The sequence below is a fragment of the Babylonia areolata genome, chromosome 22, assembly GCF_041734735.1.
Source record: "Babylonia areolata isolate BAREFJ2019XMU chromosome 22, ASM4173473v1, whole genome shotgun sequence".
Classification (NCBI taxonomy): Eukaryota; Metazoa; Mollusca; class Gastropoda; order Neogastropoda; family Buccinidae; genus Babylonia; species Babylonia areolata.
In genome coordinates, this window is record NC_134897.1 from 18,711,343 (window position 1) to 18,736,342 (window position 25,000).

At 42.9% G+C, this 25,000-nt stretch overlaps 2 protein-coding genes across 2 annotated transcripts in view; one reads left to right on the plus strand and one right to left on the minus strand.

Moving 5' to 3' along the window:
- The window catches only part of LOC143297061 (putative ammonium transporter 3), a 97,093-nt gene extending 80,837 nt beyond the window's left edge, over positions 1–16,256 (minus strand). The window contains exon 1 of the mRNA XM_076609232.1: positions 16,124–16,256. Coding sequence (XP_076465347.1) covers positions 16,124–16,256 — 133 coding nt within the window. The remainder of the gene's footprint in view (positions 1–16,123) is intronic.
- Positions 16,257–24,158: 7,902 nt separating this feature from the next.
- The window catches only part of LOC143296905 (long-chain-fatty-acid--CoA ligase ACSBG2-like), a 26,248-nt gene continuing 25,406 nt past the window's right edge, over positions 24,159–25,000 (plus strand). Inside the window, 2 exon segments of the mRNA XM_076608902.1 lie at positions 24,159–24,234; positions 24,373–24,442. The gene's annotated coding sequence lies outside the window, so the exon portion shown is untranslated.

The window sequence follows — 25,000 nt, forward strand, 5'->3', positions numbered from 1 at the left end:
AAAATAAACTGCCCTGCATCAATTCAGTTCCATGATATCCGCATTTGAAATTTGGCACTATTTTTTCAGGTCGCGACCTGCAAAATTGGCGAAAAATGGATATGTCGCGATAATGTGTATAGGACATCTTTCTCTATAGTTTTGGACCTCCTGAGTCCAAATATACCCTATAAAGTGACCTGCATCAATTCATTTCCGAGATATCCGCATTTGAAATTTGGCACTATTTTTTCAGGTCGCGACCTGCAAAATTGGCGAAAAATGGACATGTCGGGATAATGTGTGTAGGACATCTTTCTGTATACTTTTGGACCACCCGAGTCCAAAAATACCACATAAATTGTCCTGTATCAACTCAGTTCCTAGATATCCGCATTTGAAATTTGGCACTATTTTTTCAAGTCGCGCCCTGCAAAATAGGCGAAAAATGGACATGTCCAGACAATGTGTGTAGCACATCTTTCTGTATAGTTTTGGACCCCTCGTGTCCAAAAATACCAGATAAACTGACCTGCATCAACTCAATTCCGAGATATTCGCATTTGAAATTTGGCACTATTTTTTCAGTGGGATGACTGCGCGCTTCTCTATCAGCAGCAATCAAGGGGTTAAAGCGTTAACCCTTTCACTGCCAGTGTCGCATTTCAGAACCACCCATGCTACTGAAATGTGACCAACCAGATCGTGGGTTCTGTTGTGTCTATGAACCTAATGCTCTTAATTTTCAGTGGTAGGATAGGCCCAGTTTTTTTCCTACACATCACAGCTATTCTTTAGAGTAGACACACTCTTCTGTGGTTGTAGCACAAGGAATTTTTGCACTCCAAATCGACTGGCGATGAAAGGGTTAAAACAACAACAACAACAACAACAGCAACCGATCATAAACAGATACCTTGCCTGGCTTCCTCACTGTCTCATGGCCGATGATCTCCGTGTTGTGAAAAGTTTTTTTCGCGTTCGAATGACAGACACACACACCCTCAACATGAAAAATGCATTTCCGCTCTACATTTCTCGATTAACTCACTCAGTACGGCCAGTCCTCTCTTCTCCTCTACACAGACCCCTCGGATGTCCAGTGGGTGTCTGAATGACCCAACCTTTAGTTTCCGTCGTCAGAATTGTGGTATTCTTTGTCAACATTCACCTCCTCAGTATAAGAGCGTTCCGCTTGCAATATTTTGATGATGGTAATTGGGATGAAACGCTGTTAACGTCGTCTCTTTCGCCGTTCGTATGGAGAGAGTTAAAGTGGTCTTCTCAGTGGTTTATCAGTGTAGCGTTAGAAAAGGTTCACCCCACGCCTCCACACACCCAACCCCCAACCCCACCCTACCCCTTTCCCAGAACCACCACCACCACCCTGTACTTTTTGAACCCCCCCCTACCCACCACACACACGCCCTGCGCCCTCCCCCTCCGCACCCCCCCCCCCCCCCCCATTTCCCCCCAAACCCTCCTCTCTACTGTCGTGGGATGATTATCCCCTCGGACATGTACAGGGGTGATTATGATGATGATGATTATGATGATGATGATATGGATACTTACAAAGCGCCTACCACGCTCTATTCGTTTTACAAACTCGGGAGGTGGTGGTGGGGGGAGGTGCGGGGGTGGGGGTGGGGGGGGGGTCATTTGCACAACAGGCTGCCTACCTGGGTAGAGCCAACTGACGGCTGCCATTCGGAGCTCATCATTCGTTTCCTGTGTCATTCAATTAGGTTTCAGGCACGCGAACATACACACTCAGACAGACATAAGTGGAGTGATGGCCTCGTGGTAACGCGTCCACCTAGGAAGCGAGAGAATCTGAGCGAGCTGGTTCGAATCACGGCTCAGCCGCCGATATTTTCTTCCCCTCCACTAGACCTTGAGTGGTGGTCTGGATGCTAGTCATTCGGATGACACGATAAACCGAGGTCCCGTGTGCAGCATGCACTTAGCGCACGTAAAAGATCCCACGGCAACAAAAGGGTTGTTCCTGGCAAAATTCTGTAGAAAAATCCACTTCGATAGGAAAAACAAATAAAACTGCACGCAGGAAAAGATACAAAAAAAGAAAAAAGAAAAGAAAAAGGTGATGCTGTAGTGTAGCGACGCGCTCTCCCTGGGGAGAGAGCAGCCCGAACTTCACACAGAGAAATCTGTTGTGATAAGAACAAATACAAATATAAATACAAATAACAATTTAGCAGTAACGTTTCCGCCTAGGAACGCGAGAGAATCTGAGCGCGCAGGTTCGGAAAAAATTCGGAAGAAAATCTAAACTTGACAGGAAAACAGATACACTTGTAGGCAGAGCAGCCCGAATTTCATATAGAGAAATACGTGTTGAGACAAAATGTAGCACAGTGCAGTGCAGTGCTGTACAGTAATAATAATAATAATAATAATAATAATGGTATTTATATAGCGCTGAATCTTGTGCAGAGACAAATCAAAGCGCTTTCGCACCAGTCATTTACACGCATGCATATCTCAAAAACTGTAGAAACTAAAGACAAGGAAGAGGCAGGCAAGGGAGGCTATTTTGAGAAGAGGTGGGTTTTAAGGCCAGACTTGAAAGAGCTGAGAGTGGAGGCTTGACGAAGCGAAAGATGAAGTTCATTCCAATTGCAATGTCCAGAGACAGAGAAAGAACGGCGGCCAACAGTCGAGTGTTTGAATCTGGGTATGCGTAAACAGAGTGGATCCGAAGCCGATCGTAGTGAGCGAGATGGAATGTAGAGGTGAAGGCAGCCGCAGAGATAGGAAGGGGCAGTTTTGTGAATACATCTATAACATAGAATGCTGATCTTGTACTTTATTCGGTGTGAGACAGGGAGCCAGTGGAGATGTTGCAAAATTACAATACAGTGCAGTACAGGATAAGAAAGGACAGGACAGTACAGTATTTCTTCTTCTTCGTTCGTGTACTGCGACTCCCCACGTTAACTACACGAGTAGGCTTTTACGTGTATGACATATTTACACCCAATCTCCGTTTTCGGTAGGAGGTGGGGCTGGTATACTCTTGTTTCCACGACCCACCGAACGCTGACATGGATTACGGGATCTTTAACGTGCGTATTTAATCTTCTATGTGCGTATACACACTGCAAAGGGGGCTTAGGCACTAGCTGGTCTGCATATATGTTGACCTGGGAGACCGTAAAATTTCACTACCCTCTACACTACCCACCACGCGCCGTGACAGGGACTCGAACAAGGGACCCTTAGACTGAAGGTCCGACGCTTTATCCACTAGGCTGTTGCACCCGTCGTACAGTACAGTACAGTACAGTACAGTACAGTACAGTACAATGCAATGCAGTGCAGTGCAGTACAGTACAGTAAAAAATACAATACGATACAGTAAAATACAATACAATGCAATACAATACAATACAGTACAGTACACAACAATACAATGCAATGCAATAAAATACAATATAGTACAGTAGGATACAATACAGTACAGTAAAATACAATACAATACAGTACAATACAATACAATACAATACAGTACAATACAATACAGTACAATACAATACAGTACAGTACAGTACAGTACAATACAATACAATACAGTACAGTACAATACAATACAGTACAATACAATACAGTACAGTACAATACAATAAAATACATCACAGTGCAGAACAACACAATACAGTAAAATGTAATACAGTAAAACACAATACAATACAGTTCAGTAAAATATAATACAATACAGTACAATACAATACAATGCAATACAGTACAGTACAATGCAATACAGTGCAATACAATACAGCACAATACAGTACAGTACAATACAGTGCAGAACAGTACAGTACAATACAGCACAATACAGTACAATACAATGCAATACAGCGCAGTAAAATACAATGCAATACAATACAATACAATACAATGCAATACAGTACAGTACAATACAATACAGCACAATACAGTGCAGTACAATACAATACAGTTCAGTAAAATACAATACAATACAGTAAAATACAATACAATACAGTAGAATACAATGCAATACAGTACAGTACATTACAGTACAATGCAGCACAATACAGTACAATACAATGCAATGCAGTACAATACAGTACAATACAGCACAATACAGTACAATACAATGCAATACAGCTCAGTACAATACAATACAGTTCAGTAAAATACAATACAATGCAGTGCAATACAATACAATGCAATACAGTACAGTACAGTACAATACAATACAGTGCAGTACAGTACAGTACAATACAGTACAGTACAGTACAATGCAATACAGTACAGTACAGTCGCTCGGCGAATGGGTTCTCGAAAGAGGAAGAGGAAAGGAGTCAGCAGAGAAGAAACAGGGGTGTGGTGGAGATGAGAGATGGGGTCAGATGACTTGAGGCAGAGAACAGAGTGGGGAACGGGAGGGGGGCGACCGAGCGAGCAAAATATACATTATATATATATATATCCCCTTCAAGACGGCGGAACGAGCAGTGTTCACACAACTCCGTCAGTCACACGAAAGACTGAAGAGTGGAGGCCAGGGGAAGAAATTCATGTGGACGCGGACGGGCACAGCCGGTGGTGGCTAGTGGGAAAGTAAGAGGGAAGGACTATTTATAATTATTAGTGTTCAAATCAAATCCTCATCTGGCGGTACAACATCTGGGACAGGGCGTGTTCAGTTCCACCCGTTTAGTTGCCTGACTTGACTTGATCCTGAGTATCTGTTCCCTGACACGGGGATTCCTCATCACCTGATCAAGGGTGTGTGTGTGTGTGTGTGTGTGTGTGTTTAAACACAGTGGCAACAAACACTGCTTCAGTTCGCCGAGAGTTTTCCGTGGCGCGGCACCGTGCGCGCGCGCGCGCGTGCCCTCTCCCCACCTCCCCCCCCTCTCTCACACACACACACACTCACACACACACGCACGCGCGCGCGCAACAACACACACACACACAATCACTCAAGCTCACTCACTCAGAAACTCACACTCACTCGCTCGCACACACACACGCGCGCGCGCACACACACACACACACACACGCGCGCGCGCGCGCGAACTGTGCTCAGTGCAGCATTGTGGTTTATAATCCACGCCGACCTCGTAATTTACCACACATGGACAGTGTGCAGTGTGCAGCCTGGTGTCAAGGTGGCTTTGCTGGGTTGTTTGTCGGAAAGATAACAGGGGTGGACGCCATGAACTGCCACTGCTTTAGTAACACACACACACACAGCAAACAAGTAAACATGCAAGATACGTGCCACCTCTCCCTATAACGCGCACCCACGAGCAAGCGCACGTGCGTACACAGAGAGAGAGAGAGAGAGAGAGAGAGAGAGAGAGAGGAAAACAAATAGAATTGCTGACAGAAAAAAACAAAAAAAACAAAAAATGGGTGGCACTGTCACTGAGTGTAGCGATGCACTCTCCCTGGGGAGAGCAGCCCGAATTTTCTGTGAAAAAAAAAAAAAAAAAAAAAAAGAGAGAGAGAGAGAGAGAGAGAGAAATACAAATAGAAATACAATGCAAACATCTGTTTAGCCAGCTTGCAAGCAAGTAAGTGAGCGAGCGAGAGAGAGAGAGAGGGGGGGAGAGAGAGAGAGAGGGTGGTAGGGGGTATTACCTGTAAATAGGCACATTAAACAAAATGTATTAACAGAGAACAAACGAATTAACAAGTCCGGATTATATGACATGATTGTTGTTGTAGGACAAACACATTATGTACGTGCGTATTTTTCCCCGCACATCCAGTCTTCTGACAGAGAAACACAGGGACAGTCAGAGACAGAGACAGACAGACAGACAGAAACAGCAACAGGGAGACAGAAGCACAGACTGAGAGACGGAGACAGACAGAGAGAGAGAGAGAGAGAGGGAGAGCGAGAGGGGTGGGGAATGGGGGTGAGACAGAGAGACAGAGATTTTAGAGACAAGAGACACAATGCACAAGAGGCACAATGCATATAAACAGAAGCAGAGAAAATGATTGCATTAGAGAGAGAGACAGACAGGCAGACAGACAGACAAGACAGACAGACACACAACAGCAACAGAGAGACAGAAGTACAGACCGAAAGACGGAGACAGACAGACAGAGAGAGACAGTGGAGTAGGGATGGGGATAAATAGAGAGAGAGAGTGGGGTGGGGGTGGGGATAGATAGAGTGGGGTGGGGGTGGGGATAGAGAGAGAGAGAGAGAGAGAGTGGGGTGGGGTGGGGATAGATAGACAGAGAGAGTGGGGTGGGGTGGGGATAGATAGTGAGTGGGGTGGGGGTGCGGATAGATAGAGAGAGTGGGGTGGGGGTGGGGATATGGAGAGAGACAGTGGGGTGGGGGTGGGGATAGAGAGAGAGAGAGTGGGGTGGGGGTGGGGATAGATAGAGAGAGAGAGTGGGGTGGGGGTGGGGATATGGAGAGAGACAGTGGGGTGGGGGTGGGGATAGATAGAGAGAGAGAGTGGGGTGGGGGTGGGGATAGATAGAGAGGGGTGGGGGTGGGGATAGATAGAGAGAGAGAGAGTGGGGTGGGGGGGGAGATAGAGAGAGAGAGTGGGGTGGGGGGGATAGATAGAGAGAGAGTGGGGAGGGGGTGGGGATAGATAGACAGTGGGGTGGGTGTGGGGATAGATAGAGAGAGAGAGAGAGAGTGGGGTGGGGATAGATAGAGAGAGACAGTGGGTGGGGGATAGAGAGAGAGAGAGTGGGGTGGGGGGATAGAGAGAGAGAGGGAGAAGAGAAGAACGAGCAGTGTGTGATAGAGTAGGGTAGGTTTAGTAGAGCAGACAGGCAAAACAATCAGACAGACAGACAAACAAACGGACAAACAGAATCACAAGGTATCGTCTGTTTTCACGCCTGTGCCAGTGTAGCGATGACACTTGATCGATGAAGAACACTGGTGGCTCGACTTTGTTCCGCGCCGTGACAAACAACAACATGTTTACTGATTTCAGTCTGCTCTTGCGTCAATCCATCTATTCAGCTCAACTCCGCGCGTGTTGTGTGTGTGTGTGTGTGTGTGTGTGTGTGTGTGTGTGTGTGTTCGAGCGTGCACGCGTGCGTGCGTGTGCATTTGTGTGTGTGTGTGTGTGTGTGTGTGTGTGTGTGTGTGTGTGTGTGTTTGTGTGTGCGTTAGAGAGAGAGAGAGAGAGAGAGAGAGAGAGAGAGAGAGAGAGAGCAAGCGTGCTCGCTTTTGTTTGTTGATTTTTTACTAAAGCAGTCAAAGAAGTGAGGGGCAGATTAACAAAATAGTAAAGAGTGGTAACTCTCTCTCCCCATTCACAAGGTACACAACTTCAAGTCAGTGCTGCTTACGCTACCGATTCAGCCAGCACACAGGTAAATAAAAGGTACATTGGAACAAACCCAGACACTTCCTAAAAAAAAAAAAAAAAAAAAAGGAAGCGCCGGGCTTGTGCACGCAGCAGCAAAGACAGAAGAAATGTGCAAACACAAACAAGCTTTTATTCAAGACTGGCATAGCCTCATGTAATCCTGAACAAGCCACACAGAACACATGGACAGTGTCCGGAGTGAGGGATTCCTCATCCCAAAGCAAATAATACCAAAGGCAGTGTGTGCTTATCACTATAGGCAATTTAAAGAAACAGAAGAAGAAGCCGTGTTGTTAAGTGGGTAGGCAGCAGTAGTATCCACCATTACTGTAATTATCATCATTATTATTATTTCTAGTATTATCACAACACACACACGCACACACACACACACGCGCGCGCGCGCTCATTCACTCACATGCATACACACAAACAAAATACATACATTTATTCTAACGAAAAATATAAATTCACACACACACAGAAACACATACACACAAATACACACACACACACACACACACACACACACACACACACACACACACACACACACTCATTCACTCACATGCATACACACAAACATACATACATTTATTCTAACGAAAAATATAAATTCACACACACACAGAAACACAGAAACACACACACACACACACACACACACACTCATTCACTCACATGCATACACACAAACAACATACATACATTTATTCTAACGAAAAATATAATTCACACACACACACACACACATAGAAGAGAAACACGGACAGACACACAGACACAGACACACACACACACACACACACACACACACACACACACATTCACTCACATGCGTACACACAAACAACATACATACATTTATTCTAGCGAAAAATATAAATTCACACACACACACATACACAGAGAGAGAGAGAGAGAGAGAGAGAGAGAGAGAGAGAGAGAGAGAGAGAGAGAGAGAGAAGAGAAACACGAACAAACACATAGGCACAGACACACACAGCAACAGATACACACACACACACACACACACACACACACACACACACACACACACACAAAGAGGGCGCTTTTTGCAACGTCAGTCCAATCCATTCTGTTAATGGCAAGCTTTTTAGTGAAGCTGTCTAAAACCAACAAAGGATCACCAGCTCTCTGTGTGATTTTCGTGTCAGCTCCTCGTGCTCAGCAAGCTGAAAAACAAACCAACCCGATTCACAAAACGCAGCGGCTTCGATCTTGTTGAATTTGCCTTATTCGTCAGCATTAACTCTTTATCTATTCGCCCGTAACGAACCCACTTACTAGGCCAACAAAGTACTCGTGGTAAACCTGAAACCTCCCAGCGACAGCAGGAAACAGTTTCCATACTCACGATCATGGATTTTGGGGGGGGGGGTCATTATCAGGGTATGAAGAAACTGCGCGAAAACCATCGACGCCAAACAATAACCGCGTAATGATTCTCTTTGTCGTCAGAGAGCCGTGTAACCGCTTGACTTCTGCTGACAGGTATGGTGATCAGTGAGGCTGTCGTCTGACTGTGATTATTTTTTTTATTTTTTTTTAAAGAGAGAGAGAAAATAAAAAAGCTTGTTACAAGGACAGGATGTCATTCATCAGTGCCCATTTACACATTATCTATAGGGGCTGCATCACTGGTTTTTTGTTTTTTTTGTTTTTGTTTTTGTTTTTGTTTTCAGCGAAAGTCAATCATGTCTCTTAGAAGTATGCATAAAAGTTATATACCTACTTTAGTCTGATGCTCCCAGTAATCCTGTTTCACCTTGGTTTAGCCAAAAAAAAAAAAAAAAAAAAAGAAAAAAAAAAGGTTAAACGGAGAGTGGGTAAGGAGAGCGGAGAGGGTAAGGACAGAGACGGTAAATTAAACGGGGAGTGGGTAAGGACAGAGACGGTAAATTAAACGGGGAGAGGGTAAGGACAGAGACGGTAAATTAAACGGGGAGTGGGTAAGGACAGACACGGTAAATTAAACGGGGAGTGGGTAAGGACAGAGACGGTAAATTAAACGGGGAGTGGGTAAGGACAGTGGCGGTAAATTAAACGGGGAGTGGGTAAGGACAGAGACGGTAAATTAAACGGGGAGTGGGTAAGGACAGTGGTGGTAAATTAAACGGGGAGTGGGTAAGGACAGAGACGGTAAATTAAACGGGGAGTGGGTAAGGACAGAGACGGTAAATTAAACGGGGAGTGGGTAAGGACAGAGACGGTAAATTAAACGGGGAGTGGGTAAGGACAGGGGAGTGGGTAAGGACAGAGACGGTAAATTAAACGGGGAGTGGGTAAGGACAGTGACGGTAAATTAAACGGGGAGTGGGAAGGACAGTGACGGTAAATTAAACGGGGAGTGGGAAGGACAGTGACGGTAAATTAAACGGGGAGTGGGAAGCACAGTGGCGGTAAATTAAACGGGGAGTGGGAAGCACAGTGACGGTAAATTAAAGTGGGAAGGACAGTGGCGGTTAATTAACAGGGAGTGGGAAGCACAGTGACGGTAAATTAAACGGGGAGTGGGAAGCACAGTGGCGGTAAATTAAACGGGGATAGGGAAGGACAGTGACGGTAAATTAAAGTGGGAAGGACAGTGGCGGTTAATTAACAGGGAGTGGGAAGCACAGTGACGGTAAATTAAACGGGGAGTGGGAAGCACAGTGGCGGTAAATTAAACGGGGAGTGGGAAGGACAGTGACGGTAAATTAAACGGGGAGTGGGAAGCACAGTGGCGGTAAATTAAACAGTGAGTGGGAAGGACAGTGACGGTAAATTAAACGGGGAGTGGGTAAGGACAGGGACGGTAAATTAAACGGGGAGTGGGAAGGACAGTGACGGTAAATTAAACGGGGAGTGGGAAGCACAGTGGCGGTAAATTAAACGGGGAGTGGGAAGCACAGTGGCGGTAAATTAAACGGGGAGTGGGAAGTACAGTGACGGTAAATTAAACGGGGATAGGGAAGGACAGTGACGGTAAATTAAAGTGGGAAGGACAGTGGCGGTTAATCAACAGGGAGTGGGAAGCACAGTGACGGTAAATGGAACGGGGAGTGGGAAGGACAGTGACGGTAAATTAAACGGGGAGTGGGAAGCACAGTGACGGTAAATTAAACGGGGAGTGGGAAGGACAGTGACGGTAAATTAAACGGGGAGTGGGAAGGACAGTGACGGTAAATTAAACGGGGAGTGGGAAGCACAGTGACGGTAAATTAAACGGGGATAGGGAAGGACAGTCACGGTAAATTAAAGTGGGAAGGACAGTGGCGGTTAATTAACAGGGAGTGGGAAGCACAGTGACGGTAAATTAAACGGGGAGTGGGTAAGGACAGAGACGGTAAATTAAACGGGGAGTGGGAAGCACAGTGACGGTAAATTAAACGGGGATAGGGAAGGACAGTGACGGTAAATTAAAGTGGGAAGCACAGTGGCGGTTAATTAACAGGGAGTGGGAAGCACAGTGACGGTAAATGAAACGGGGAGTGGGAAGGACAGTGACGGTAAATTAAACGGGGAGTGGGAAGGACAGTGACGGTAAATTAAACGGGGAGTGGGAAGCACAGTGACGGTAAATTAAACGGGGAGTGGGAAGGACAGTGACGGTAAATTAAACGGGGAGTGGGTAAAGAGAGTCATGGTTCAGCGGGGAGTGAGTGAGTGGAACGCATGGACGGTGACACAAAGCTGGTTGAAGGTGGTGTCTCCAAGGAGACACAGAGCCAGTGACAAAAATAGCAGCGTGTTTATTTTTAACACCCTTGTCAGCGTGAATCTCGGTGATTTAATGAGAACCAGCGAGGCATGAGTTTCAAGGGAAATTACTGCTTTCTGGTCTGCCTGCTTATCGGTACTGAAACTTTTTACTTTTTTTTCTTCTTCTTCTTTTTCGGATCAAAAGTAATGCAATCGCACCTAAGAGGAAAAAGTCCAAATTGTTCCGTTCAGTTACTGCTACAAGGAGGCGTCACTGCGTTCGGACAAATCCATATACGCTAAACCACATCTGCAAAAGCAGATGCCTGACCAGCAGCGTAACCTAGTACCGTGCTTAGTCAGGCCTTGAAGGTGGGGTTGGGGGGTTAGGGGGAGGTGGGGGAGGGGGGGGGGGGGGGTCGGAGCCTAAACAAATACATGGATGCATCGTCAAATTAATTAAACAAATACGGAAATAAAAGTAAGGTGAGAGATAATGAGATGAAATAAAAATGCGGGAAAAAAATAACTGAATAAACAGATTTTAAAAAAAAAGAGTAATAATGATGTTAAAAGTACAGATAAATTAAAAAAGACAATAATCATAATCGATAAACAAATAAGTCCAAACAGCAGCGAAGAGGTATGGGGCAAGGACAGTGAAAGAACTAAAAAGTGACGGATGGAATTTCTACTGAGACACACGTACCAGTTCCACAGATGATGTACAGCGAAATACTTGATATATTATGCTAGACACGCCCAGTTCCACACGAGATGATGTACGGCGAAATACTTGATATATTATGCTAGACACACGTACCAGTTCCACAGATGATGCACTGCGAAATACTTGATATATTATGCTATATCACTATACAGTATTGTCGAATACTTTATGCGTTTATCATTTAATACTGCAGTGTACGTGTGTGTTGTATTGTACAGTATTACCTTACACTCTATACGTTACAGCAGTGTTCGTTATACTGTACATTACAATACTACGAGAAACTTATATACGTTATTACACGAAACTGCAATGTACATATGCTGTATCATACAATAATGCGATATACTCTCTCTCTCTTACTGTGTGTGTGTGTGTGTGTTCAGTCTTTGAAATGGCACAGTCAGCTATTTCACATTAATTGTGTGTGTGTGTGTGTGTGTGTGTGTGTGTGTGTGTGTGTGTGTGTGTGTGTGTGTGCAAGTATTCAGTCTTGGAAATGGCACAGTCAGATATTTCACATTAATTGTGTGTGTGTGTGTGTGTGTGTGTGTGTGTGTGTGTGTGTGTGTGTGTGTGTGTGTGTGTGTGTGTGTGTGTGTGTGTGTGTGCAAGTATTCAGTCTTGGAAATGGCACAGTCAGCTATTTCACATTAATTGTGTGTGTGTGTGTGTGTGTGTGTGTGTGTGTGTGTGTGTGTGTGTGTGTGTGTTCAGTCAGCTATTTCACATTAACGAACAAGTCTTGAATTCCATATCTGTTTCACCCCCTTGATTAACTCTCTCCATACGAACGGCGAAAGAGACGACGTTAACAGCGTTTCACCCCAATTACCACCAACAAAATATTGCAAGCGGAAGGCTCTTATACTGAAGACGTGAATGTTGACAAAGAATACCACAATTCTGACGACGGAAGCTAAAGGTTGGGTCATTCAGACACCCACTCGACATCCGAGGGGTCTGTGTAGAGGAGAAGAGAGGACTGGCCGTACTGAGTGAGTTAACGCTATATAAAAGAAATGAAAAAGGAGCAATCTTCAGAAAAAAATAAACAAACAACAACAACAACAACAACAACAACAACAAAACCCGGGGGAAATCAAAATATTGAAGGTACGTTCGCTCTCACCCCCGCTGTGTATGGTAGGTCCATTTGAAGTATCGACTAACATCTGAATCTGGATGGAAACATGATTATACCCAATGGTATGCGATGGACGTATCGTCTACAGAGTGGATGTGAGAAAGTGTGAGGTGGAAAACACCGAGAATATCGACTGGCGTTCATAAATGGTCATACTTAATGGCACCTGATGGATCCGTTATGTACACAGGGTGTTTATGTTTGGGGGAAATCACACCTATATTATCGACCAGTGCACATCTTTTGAACAACTTGTTCACCAGTTCATGTTGCGATTCACAGCACTGGACATTCACACGATGTGGTTTGAACTATGTAGTATTCACCTAGATCAGAATGAACTATAATACTGATTTGATCTGCATGAACCATAGCATATTTTTAGATCACCAAGAACTGTAGCGGTCACTGAGATCAAGGTTAACTATGACATTTACTGAGATCAGCTTGGACTATAGCATTTATTTAGATAAGCATGAAGTATAGCTTTCATTTGTATCAGCATGAACTATATCCTTTAAAAAAAAAATCAAATGAACCATAGCATACATTAAGATACGCATGAACTATGGCATTCATTGAGATCAGCATGAATCATAGCACTCACTGAGATCAGCATGAACTGATTGATTGATCGATTGATGTGGATACTTATATAGCGCCTATCCTCGGTCGGAGACCAAGCTCTAAGCGCTTTACAAACACGGGGTCATTTGCACAACAGACCTGGGTAGAGCCGACTGACGGCTGCCACTGGGTGCTCATCATACGTTTCCTGTGTCATTCAACCAGATTTCAGGCACGCACACATACACACTCAGACAAACATGTCAAATTTTACGACCAGCATGAACCATAGTATTCATTTAGATCAGCATGAACTGCAGCATTCCCTGAGATCAGCATGAACTATAGCATTCACTGAGATCAGCATGAACCATTCATTTAGATAAGCATGAACTAAAGCACTCTTCTTCTTCTCCTGCGTTCGTGGGCTGCAACTCCCACGTTCACTCGTATATACGCGAGTCGGCTTTTACGTGTATGACCGTTTTTAACCCGCCATGTAGGCAACCATATTCCGCTTTCGGGGGTGTGCATGCTGGGTATGATCTTGTCTCCATAACCCACCGAATGCTGACATGGATTACAGGATCTTTAACGTGCGTATTTGATCTTCTGCTTGCGTATACACAAGAAGGGGATTCAGGCACTAGCAGGTCTGCACATTATGTTGACCTGGGAGATCGTAAAAATCTCCACCCCTTTGCCCACCAGGCGCCGTCACCGTGATTCGAACCCGGGACCCTCAGATTGAAAGTCTAACGCCTTAACCATTCGGCTTTCGCGCCCGTCGAACTAAAGCATTCATTTGTATCAGCATGAACTGTCGCAAATTTTTTTTTAATGTCAGAATGAACCATACCATTCATCCAGATAAGCATGAAGTATAGCACTCACTAAAATAAACATGAACTATATAATGTTCACTTGGATCTTCATGAACTACAATATTCACTCAGTTCAATACGAACTTCATATAACTTAGATCAGTATGAACAATGACATTCACTTAGATAAGTATGAACCATAAATATTAGTTCACCAAGATCTTCACGAACCATAGTATTCACTCAGATGAGTATGAACATTCACTCAGATCAGCATGAACTATAATATTCACTCAGATCAGTATGAACATTCACTTAGATCAGCATAAACTATAATATTCACTAAGTTCAGTATGACCATTCACTCAGATCAGCATGAACTATAATATTCACTCAGTTCAGTATGAACATTCACTCAGATCAGCATGAACTATAATATTCACTAAGTTCAGTATGAACATTCACCCAGATCAGCATGAACTATAACATTCACCTAGAGGAGCATGAACTATAACATTCACCTAGATCAACATGAACTATAGCATTCACCTAGATCAGCATGAACTATATCTGGATACAGACGACAATTAAAAAAAAAAATCAATAGACTTGACACCCAGACAGGCTATTTTTAGACTGACACTGATTGACAGATGCCAACACCTGGCAAGCTGGCATGAACATGATGAAGGTCACATTCCACAGCTCTGATATTGGGTTTTTTTGACATGCTGTTTTGAATCTGACAATACTCGCGTCCGAACGTTTAGATATTTTGCAGACTTGTTGATGATACCCTAAGGTTACTGTGTACAAAAAATTTTCAGTGAATTCGGTTTCTCTATCACTGAGAAAATACTTGTAAAAAAGCGGTTCACTTTTTTGGGGGGACACCCGAAAAACATTATTCAGTGTCACCTCTATCAGCACCAACTATAGTATTCACTGTTGGTTGTCACATTCTGTGACCACTGTGCATTTCGTGAACTGAAATGGTCCATGAGAACCACTTTCTCTTGAAATCCAAGGGCTTGTACCATCTGGGCGATATGTCAACCAGTTTACAAACGTTAAACACCCCTCAACACTGTTTTCTGCAAGGCCCGAGTTGAAAGGTACGTTGTTGATCCACGGCAGTGCGAGAATATTACTACTTTGGAACAGAGTTATTTCACAACACGCAATTGCGTAGCTGTTCTTATCTATCTTTTACTTGTTTTTTGGTTTTGTTTTGTTTTGTTTTGTTTTGTTTTGTATGCTTATTATTATTATTATTAGTTTTTGTTCTTGTTGTGGTTTGCATTCAACGGAAGAATGGGGAAAAAAAAAGAAAAAAAGAAAATCAAAATGTTGAAAAACAGGATGTAGGACTGATAGTAAAAAGAAGAACAACAAAATAATACATAGATAACAAGAAAACAACTACAACAACAACAACAACAACAACAAAAGCGAATAAGCTAAGTAAAAACAGAAGAAGAAGCAGCAAAAAAACAAAAAACAAAAAACTTGGGGGAAAACAATATTAGCGAACACACACACACACACACACACACACAACACACACAAGACAAGAACCATCATCGGCAACATCCACAACTCCTTCCCCCCCGACCCCCCCCCCCCTCCCCACAAACCCCTCAAAGAAGGAACGAGCAGTGTTGACAAACAAGGTGCGGACGTTGTTCGCTCATGCCAGTCACACACAGAGGAGAAGTTAAGAGGGAAAAGTAACGTGGCTACAGCCGCTCCCCATCCCCCACCCCCCCCCCCCACCCCTCCCCACCCCCACCCCACCCCCCTACCCATCACTGACCAGACTGCATGGTGAAGATGATAAAGGACGAGGTGAGAATCCATGTGGCGTCGTCCCAGACCATTCCGTGTTCGTCATCTTCGGGGTACTCTGGCTTCAAAGGCGAGGGACTACTGGCGTTTCTGCTGTCCATGGTGGTGGTGGTGGTGGTGGTGGTGATGGTTATAGCCATCTTCCTGTCTTTCTTCTTTCTTTTTTTTTTCTTTCTTTTTTTCTTCTTCTTTCTCAGTCTGTCTGCTGTCGCTTGCTGTCTGAGTGTGATTTTTTTCTTTACTTTTGTCGCCTGAATAGAGGAGCGTTTGTGACACTGCACTGCACCAGCGGCACTGCACGTGAAACCCGGTACAGAAGAGAGAGAGAGACTGTTTGCGTGTGCTGCCGGCCACGAACACACACACACACACACACACACACACACAGAGTGTGTGGGCGGACAGACGGTGAGGCGACGGCCGGTTTGACTGGGTGGGGTCAAAATAGGTGGTCAAGCCCTGACAGTGAGTTCTTTAATTCATTTGTCCATTGATGTTGCTGTCCGGCACTGCTGCTGTTGTCTACTATTATTATAAATGATGCTGTTGCTGCTGCTACTGCTGCTGCTGCTGTTACTACTGCTCCTACTACTACTACTCACTACTACGACGACGACGGTGACAGCTGCTATTACTGCTGCTTCTGGTGCTGCTGATGGTAAAGTATCAGTATCAGTAACTCAAGGAGGCGTCACTGTATTGGGACAAATCCATATACGCTACGCCACATCTGTTAATAATGATTCTTTCTTCTTCTTGTTGTTCTTGTTCTTCCTCTGCTTCTTCTTCTCAGTGCTTCGGTTCAAGTTTGCACAGGCAGGCCGCGAACTTGAGATATAGAAAGGTAAGCAGCTCTCTTTCGCCCTCTTCTGTCTCTGTCTGTCTGTCTGTCTGTCTGTCTCTGTCTCTCTGTCCCTGTGTCAGTGTCCCCGTCTCTCTCTCTGTGCATTGATTGATTATGTTAATTCGTTTATAGTTTGTTTGTGGTCAGTGATTTTGTAGTCTTACTAAATCAACAGAATATATTTGAGTTTACATTAAGTTGTCATAAATATTTTAACAGAAAAGGGATATGATATGATATGATATATAAAGACACACACACACACACACACACACACACACACACACACACATATATATATATATATATATATATATATATATATATATATATATATATATATATATCACCGCGAACAAATAATGAATGAATCAACGAGATCAATCAATGCATAGAGAGAGAGAGACAAAGAGACAGAGAGAGAGAGAGAGAGAGAGAGAGAGAGAGAGAGCGACAGACAAGACAAGACAAGACAAAATTCTTTATTTTGAGGATAATAGATAAACACTGGTGTGCTTTATTTTCAGTTTTGTACATCCAGTCCCGGTACCGAATAGAGTCTACATTACACAATGCGAAAAAAAAAATTAAAGCATGAAGTTAATACAAATACATAGGAGAGTGAAAAAATTAAACTACACACACACACACACACACACACACACACACACACACACACACACATGCACACACAAACACACATGCAGGCACAAGCATGGTGTTAGTAAAAATGAATAGGAAAAAAAAAAAAAAAAAAAGGAAGAGGAAGAAAATGATAGAAACAAACACACACAAAACACACCACACCACAGACCAGAACTGATGGGGGGTGGGGGGTGGGGGCGGAGGGTGAGGGAGAGGTGTGTGTGTGGGAGGGGGGAGAGAGAGACACAGAGACACACAGAGACAGAGAGAAAAGACTGGAAAAGAGACGGTAGATCTGGGCTGAAATCACAAGAAATATTGGGGGGGAAATAGTACATACATAAAAATGGTATAAACATAAATCAAATCGTCAAGTAATCATACACAAAGTTAACTGACAAACACAGACCGGATACAGTTGAATCTAAAACACACATGCATCTGACTAAGTACTCTCTCTCTCTCTCTCTCTCTCTCTCTCACACACACACACACACACACACAGTGACATACTAGTACGCCGGACAGCTAGGGCTGAAGACATTTCAAAGTGTCCAGTGGATAAAGGGCCGGGGGAAAAGGAAAGCTGCTCGTCTGTGCACTGTTATAATATAGATAATATGATGATAGTATTTATATAGCGCTGAATCTTGTCGGTGCAGAGAAAAATCTAAGCGCTTTCGCACCAGTCATTCACACGCATGCATAACTCTAAAACTGAAGTCACACACATGCATAACTCTAAAACTGAAGAAACTGAAGATAAGTAAGAGGTAGGGGACGGAGGTTATCTTTTTTAAGGCCAGACTTAATTGAAAGAGCTGAGTGCAGAGACCTGACGAAGCGGCCGCGAAAGAGGAAGTTCATTCCAAATACAAGGTCCAGAGACAGAGAAAGAACGGCGTCCAACAGTGGAGTGTTTGAATCTGGGTGTGCGTAAACAGAGTGGATCCGAAGCCGATCGTCACATAGAGAGCGACTGACGGAGATGGAGTGTAGAGGTGAACTGAGGCAGCCACGGCAAAGATAGGAAGGGCAGATTTGTGAATACATTTATAACATAGAGAGCCGATCTTATACTTTATTCTGTGTGAGACAGGGAGCCAATGGAGATGTTGGAAAGAGGAGTGATGTGCACAGATCTTTTCTTTCTGAGGACGAGTCGGGCAGCGCGGCAGACTGTCGGTGCTGAAGAGATTGAATGGATGAAGCAGGCAAACAAGACAATAGAGTTACAGTAGTCAAGGCGAGAGAGAATGAGAGAAACGACAAGTCTAGATGTTGCGTCGGTGGACAGATATTTTCGAATGGATCTGATGGGTCGCAATTGACAGTAGCAGGATTGACATGTCAGCATGGACAGTGTGTTGTCAAGGACAACGCCGACTGAGGTTCCTGACTGAGCTGGAAAGAGGGATGGACATACAATCTTTCCTCAGGCACACCAGTCCAAATCTCACTCTGAGAAATCGGTTCTGACAACAATATGATAAATATAATACGAAGCGATTTCAACCCAATCCAACACAATCTGCCATCGGGAAAGCTACGCAAGGGGGCGCTATCCGTATATTCCTTTCATTTGACGCTCATTTGCGAGTGTTCCCCCTTGAAACACGTGGAGAGCATGACAGCAATCACGCAACATCTGTCTCAGTTCAGTCTGTGTGATCGATACATCTGGCATGGTTGGTCGGGTAAAGGCCGAATTACAACATTTATTTAACACAAGGACTGAATTAATCTGTTTTCTTGCCTCATCCCTTAAAGAGCTGCTGTTCAACATCGATATCACATGCCATTTTGACAGTGGTTCACACAGGCGAACAAGGATAATGGTTAAAAACACTGCGAGAGATAAATGTGGAGAATTTCCGCATTATGGCATTCGTTTCTCCGTGCTCAACCCAGCCCCAGTCTGTCAGCAACTCTGTGTGTACGCGTTCTTCCCTATGACGCTGGTTAGTTAAAATTCTAAAATAAGTATCAACGTCAGGAACGGAATGATGAAAGCTTGGCGTGGGCCACGCACTGATCATCACGCCATGGTAACGCCAAGCAAATGGAAGCGCTGATTGGTTGAATTTAAGGATGCGAGCCAATCAGGGAGAAAGTTTACGATGCGCATGCCTGGCGGGGGTTCTACGCAGACGACAATTTCTTGTCAGTCTGCCACGTGAACCGAGAAAAGCTGGTCAACATTACGGTTCCTGCAGACTGTGAACACGTATGCTGCTAATTTGACTTGGAGGTGAGTGTCATTGGGTTACTAGATATTTCTATGTGAGAACGCATCAAATCTGCACGATAATTCCATAGGGGTAAAAATGAATACACAAGCCATGTAATTTGGAAGAATGCATCCATTTCACACACACACACACACACACACACAAGAATCAAACTTTTCAAAGGAATCGCAGTTGCGCATACGTTAAAAAAAACAACAACCAGTTGATTGAAAGTTTTAAAGTAGACTATGTTACAATGGCTCTCCAAGTCAGATCCATGGTCAGTTGATCAATCTTCACTGAACAATGAATATTCTGCTTTTCAAGCATGGAGTCTTCCCTGCCTGTTTTCATTATCACAATATCAGTAAATAAATGAACCATGAAATGATGAATGGACATTGTCCAAGTTGAGTAATACAGTCACCTTTCATTTGTTTGTTTTTGTTTGTTTTTTTGTTGTTTGTTTGTTGTTGTTGTTTTTGGTTTGTTTGTTAGCAATTTTCCCTAGGTGATGTGTTGTATTTTCTGAGGGTGGTGAGGAAAAAAGCCTAACCTAACACTAGATTTCCCCAAAGCTGTTATGGGAGTATAGTTGTATATGGAGCTGCCAGCAAGCTACAAACGGTTGCTTGGTGTCGTCCAGCTGTGTGTCCAGCCCAAAGCTGTGTCATGTCCACAAACTGCCACTCAAAAAACAAACACAAAACAAAAACAGAAACCTTTGGATACTATGATTGGTGTGAATGGGTACTCAGTGTTGAGGAAGGGGGCAGAGGGGATCATGCATGGAGGACTGGGGTGGGGTTATATGTACTGAGAGGGACTGGGAGCTAGGGCCAGATGGGAGGTGGGGAGAGGGTGGTCTACTGGTAACTAATCTCTACGCCAATCCCGACTGCAGGATGCTGTCAAGAGTGGTGCTGATGGAGGTTGCTTTAGCCATGTTGAGGGTGGTCTATTCCATGATGGTGCATGGGAAGAAGGAAAAAATACAGAGCGGCCTGGCATGCATAAGGTGTGACAGCCTTAAACCCCTGACTGCAAGCAACAGAAGAACATACCACACAAATCAGTACCAGTGGATCACATGCCGCACAGATTACAGAAGCTACTCCTTTTCCCCCCTGAACCATCCTTGACTGGAATGCCCTTCCTGCTGAGACTGTCCAGTCCCCCTCCTTGGACATCTTCATCCCAAAGGTGTCCAGATCTCAGTAAACACTGTTTCCCCTCTGCCATTTTTTTTTTTCTTTTTTTCGGCGGTGTGGCGATTTGCAGGCCTGCAGCTTCACTTAGTTTGCTGCAGGGCTTTGGGCCTGAAGGCCTGAGTGCAGCTTCACATGCAGTTGCACCCAAACCATTAGGGCCAAAATCCTTCTCTTTTCTTTTCAGCTGCGCCTTAATCATTAGGCCAGGGCCAAATTTCTTTTCCCTTTTTTTCTATTTTCATCTGCTTTTCTCATTCCTTCTCCACGCTGCACACCTCCCACATGTCAGTAATAGCCGAACCAATGGCTAATGGACATTGCAGGAAGCAGAAGAAGAAGAAAAGTGCTGGTTGTCTGTCCTACACTGGATCAGACTGAACTGCTTGCCATGTCCTCTTTGGCACCTGTTTCTTGCAGGCTGCAGCTTGTATTTCACCTGGACTTGATCATGGTCAATCTTCTGGAGCATTGTGTGTCTTAGTTGGTTCCAGACTTTACAGACTCAGCAGTTATAAGCCCAATATGTGGAAAATTGGTTTTGCTTTTCTGAAATTCATGGCCGCAATATATAGTTGATAAAAACAAACAAAAACAACAACATCATCAGAAGCACTGTGTTATGTCAGACGAAACTGCTATGGGTTTCAGACAAAAGAAGCATGTCGCATATATACATATATCACTGCATGAGCTTGCTTAATAACACAATAAACAAATTTTTTTATCTCAAGACCAAGAAATATGTCAGAACTACTGCAGAATATACAGAACTATAGCTGCTGAATGAGAATATTTTTGCCTCTTAATCAAGTTTGCTACAAAGTATGTGTTTTGTTTACCTACAGTAATACTAATAACTATACAGTAGCAACTATAAATTCAAAGGGTTTTAGTTATTTATTTTATCTTATTATTTTCATTTTTATTTCTTTTACAATATTGAAATTTTTTTTGCCTGATTTACAGTTACACAGCCAACCAGTCAACTAACCAGACAATCTAACTATGAATTCAAAGGTTTTTATTTATTTATTTATTTATCTTGTTATTTTCATTTTTATTTCTTTTACAATGTTGAATTTTTTATTTGACTTACAGTTACACAGCCAACCAGTTAACCAACCAGACAATCAAACAACTTGCCAAATAAGCTTATAAAGTCCATTAATTTTAAGCTCTTCAACTTCAAACAGATTTATTTCCGTCTCTTCAGTAACAAATATTCAAAATCTTTTGTAGATGTGATATGATTATTATTTGACCCAGGAAGTGTGTAACACATGAAACATTGGTCTTGAGATTTTAATACATCATCTATTAACACACACACACACACACACACACACGCACAGATGCACACACACACCATTTATCTACATTCTTCTGTTTGAAGCCAGTAAAAAGTCTTAAGTCTTGATTCTCTTTATTTATTTTATTTTTTATTTTTATGAATAGCCATACAATGAAACACCTAATATATATATATATATATATATATATATATATATATATATATATATATCTTGAGAGAAAGAGCTGTATGTATGTATGTATGTGTAATGTAGTTCTTATAAGCAATATTGACACCAGTGATACATATTGCAAACTGCAGTCTGGTGGAATGCCTTACATGCAGAAACTGAGAAAGCAATAATTAAGATAAGGAAATGCCCAGTACGATTCATACCAGTGATACCAAGGATACATTGTCAGTCAGTTCTTGGAGCAGTTGATAGTTTCTGTATGAACAGATAGTATTTCTCACAAAGAACTGCAAATTTCAGGTTTCAGTCAACACACAAGCATGCACATGCACATGTACATGCACACGTAAATGCACATACACACAATGTCAAGCATGACATATTGAAACACAAAGTGCAAAACACATCATGCAAACACATACTAAAGTAACATGCACACACAGAAATGCCACACAACACCTGACAAACAAACCCCTACACACATACACATTTTACACAACTCACACACAGACACACACACACACACACAGACACACACACACACACACACACACACACACACACTCATACTGGTTTGTACTAATTTAAACTTGCACAGCTGTACACAAACCTGTATTCACACACACATAAACAAATCACACCATACACATATACATGCATACACACAGTGTCAGTTGCAAGAAGGTATCAAATCCTGCGGACTAATCCACATATGGAATGTCATTATCATTATGTGCCACATTAGTTTAAAAAAAAAAAAAAGGATGAAGAAAAAAAAGCGTAGGGGGCAAATGCCTGACCCATGCACAGACTGAGGCACTGGTCAGGCCTTCAAGTCCTACAAAATGTTACAGGAATTAAAGAGAGGAGCAAGTAAACACACACACACACACACACACACACACACACACACACACGCACTTACACAACACACACACACACACACACACACACACACACACACACACACATTCCCTGGCCTGTAAAAAATTAATTTAATTTTTATTTATATATATATATTTATTTATTCATTATTTGTAGTAATTGTATACACACACACACACATGCACACACACACAAACATACACACACAAACACACACACACACACACACACACACACACACACAGTTATGACAATGAAAACTGTTCAGGCTTAATACTAATAATAGTGTCAGCTAAATGTGCACGGAAATACAGAACTATTTATCATAGTACAGGTAATGATCAAGTACCAGTTGTGTCAAACTCTAACTCCTAGGAAAACTAATTCGAAAAAATTCTTCAGCTGCAACACCCACTTGGGTAACTAACCCACGCACAAGATATCAACCATCTTCCAGTGTGTACACACAAATTGCTGCACAGGAATGTGGATAACACTGTCATAGCTTTCTCTTCAAGCCTCTCTTCACTGTGTTAGCAACCTAAATATGTGTTCTCCATGACTGCCTAGGGTTGGGCATGGACTTTGGAACAAGTTACAGCTCCTCCTTTGGGTGGGTAGATACGTGTGCAGGTGTACGTAAGCTCCCAATGATTCACACATATAAGATAAAACCACTTGCTGTCTCGGGGCAAACAGGTCTGGATAAATCAGACAAGGGTGTCAGTGGTTGTGATTTCTGATTCCCCACTCCTTGCTGTTCAGGTCACAGATTCTGTGTCAGTCCTGTGTGTTTCTGTTTCTTTCTGTTTGAAAGAATATGCATTAGGTGGTTTAAAAAAAAAAAAAAATCTGTGTTGATAGTTCTGCTGTGAAAGTGATGGCGTGCTTTTGAAAAAGAACTGATTTGATTTCAGGTCTCTGAATACTTGTGCATTGGATAATCAGGAGTCCCTGATTCTGCAGAAAGGCAAACCAAAGTTAAAGGTAAGTTTTTTTTGTTTTTGTTTTTGTTTTTTCTCAGTTGACTTTGAGAATAAGATTAACCTGCTTGCATGTTCATGAAAAGTAATTCTTTGTGACAATGTGTGTGGATGTGTGTTTGTGTGAAATCAGTTTTTTGCAGAATTTGGAGTCTTACTTTGCTGGTCAGTAGAAACAAGACTGAGATGAATGTGCATACTTTTTTTTTCTTTTGATGTAACTGTCAAATAATGTTCAGACAAAAACTGAACTATTTGCTTGATATTTTGATAGTTTAGAATTGAGTGTTTTTCGTACAAACAGGGAGTAATGCATATTTAGTTTTTCAGTATGATTTGTGCTTTGTGCATAGAAATGTTTGAAAACATTTCTTCTTTACATTAAAATATGTTGCTTGGTATAAAATGCTTGAAAACATTTCTTCGCTACATTAAAATATGTTGCTTGGTATTTGATAATTTGGAGTTTATTACTTTATGGCAGTTACCTATAGCATTTTATTTTGGTATTGAAGAGTGTTTTGTGTTTACATCATTGATTATTTACTTGAAAACATCAGAA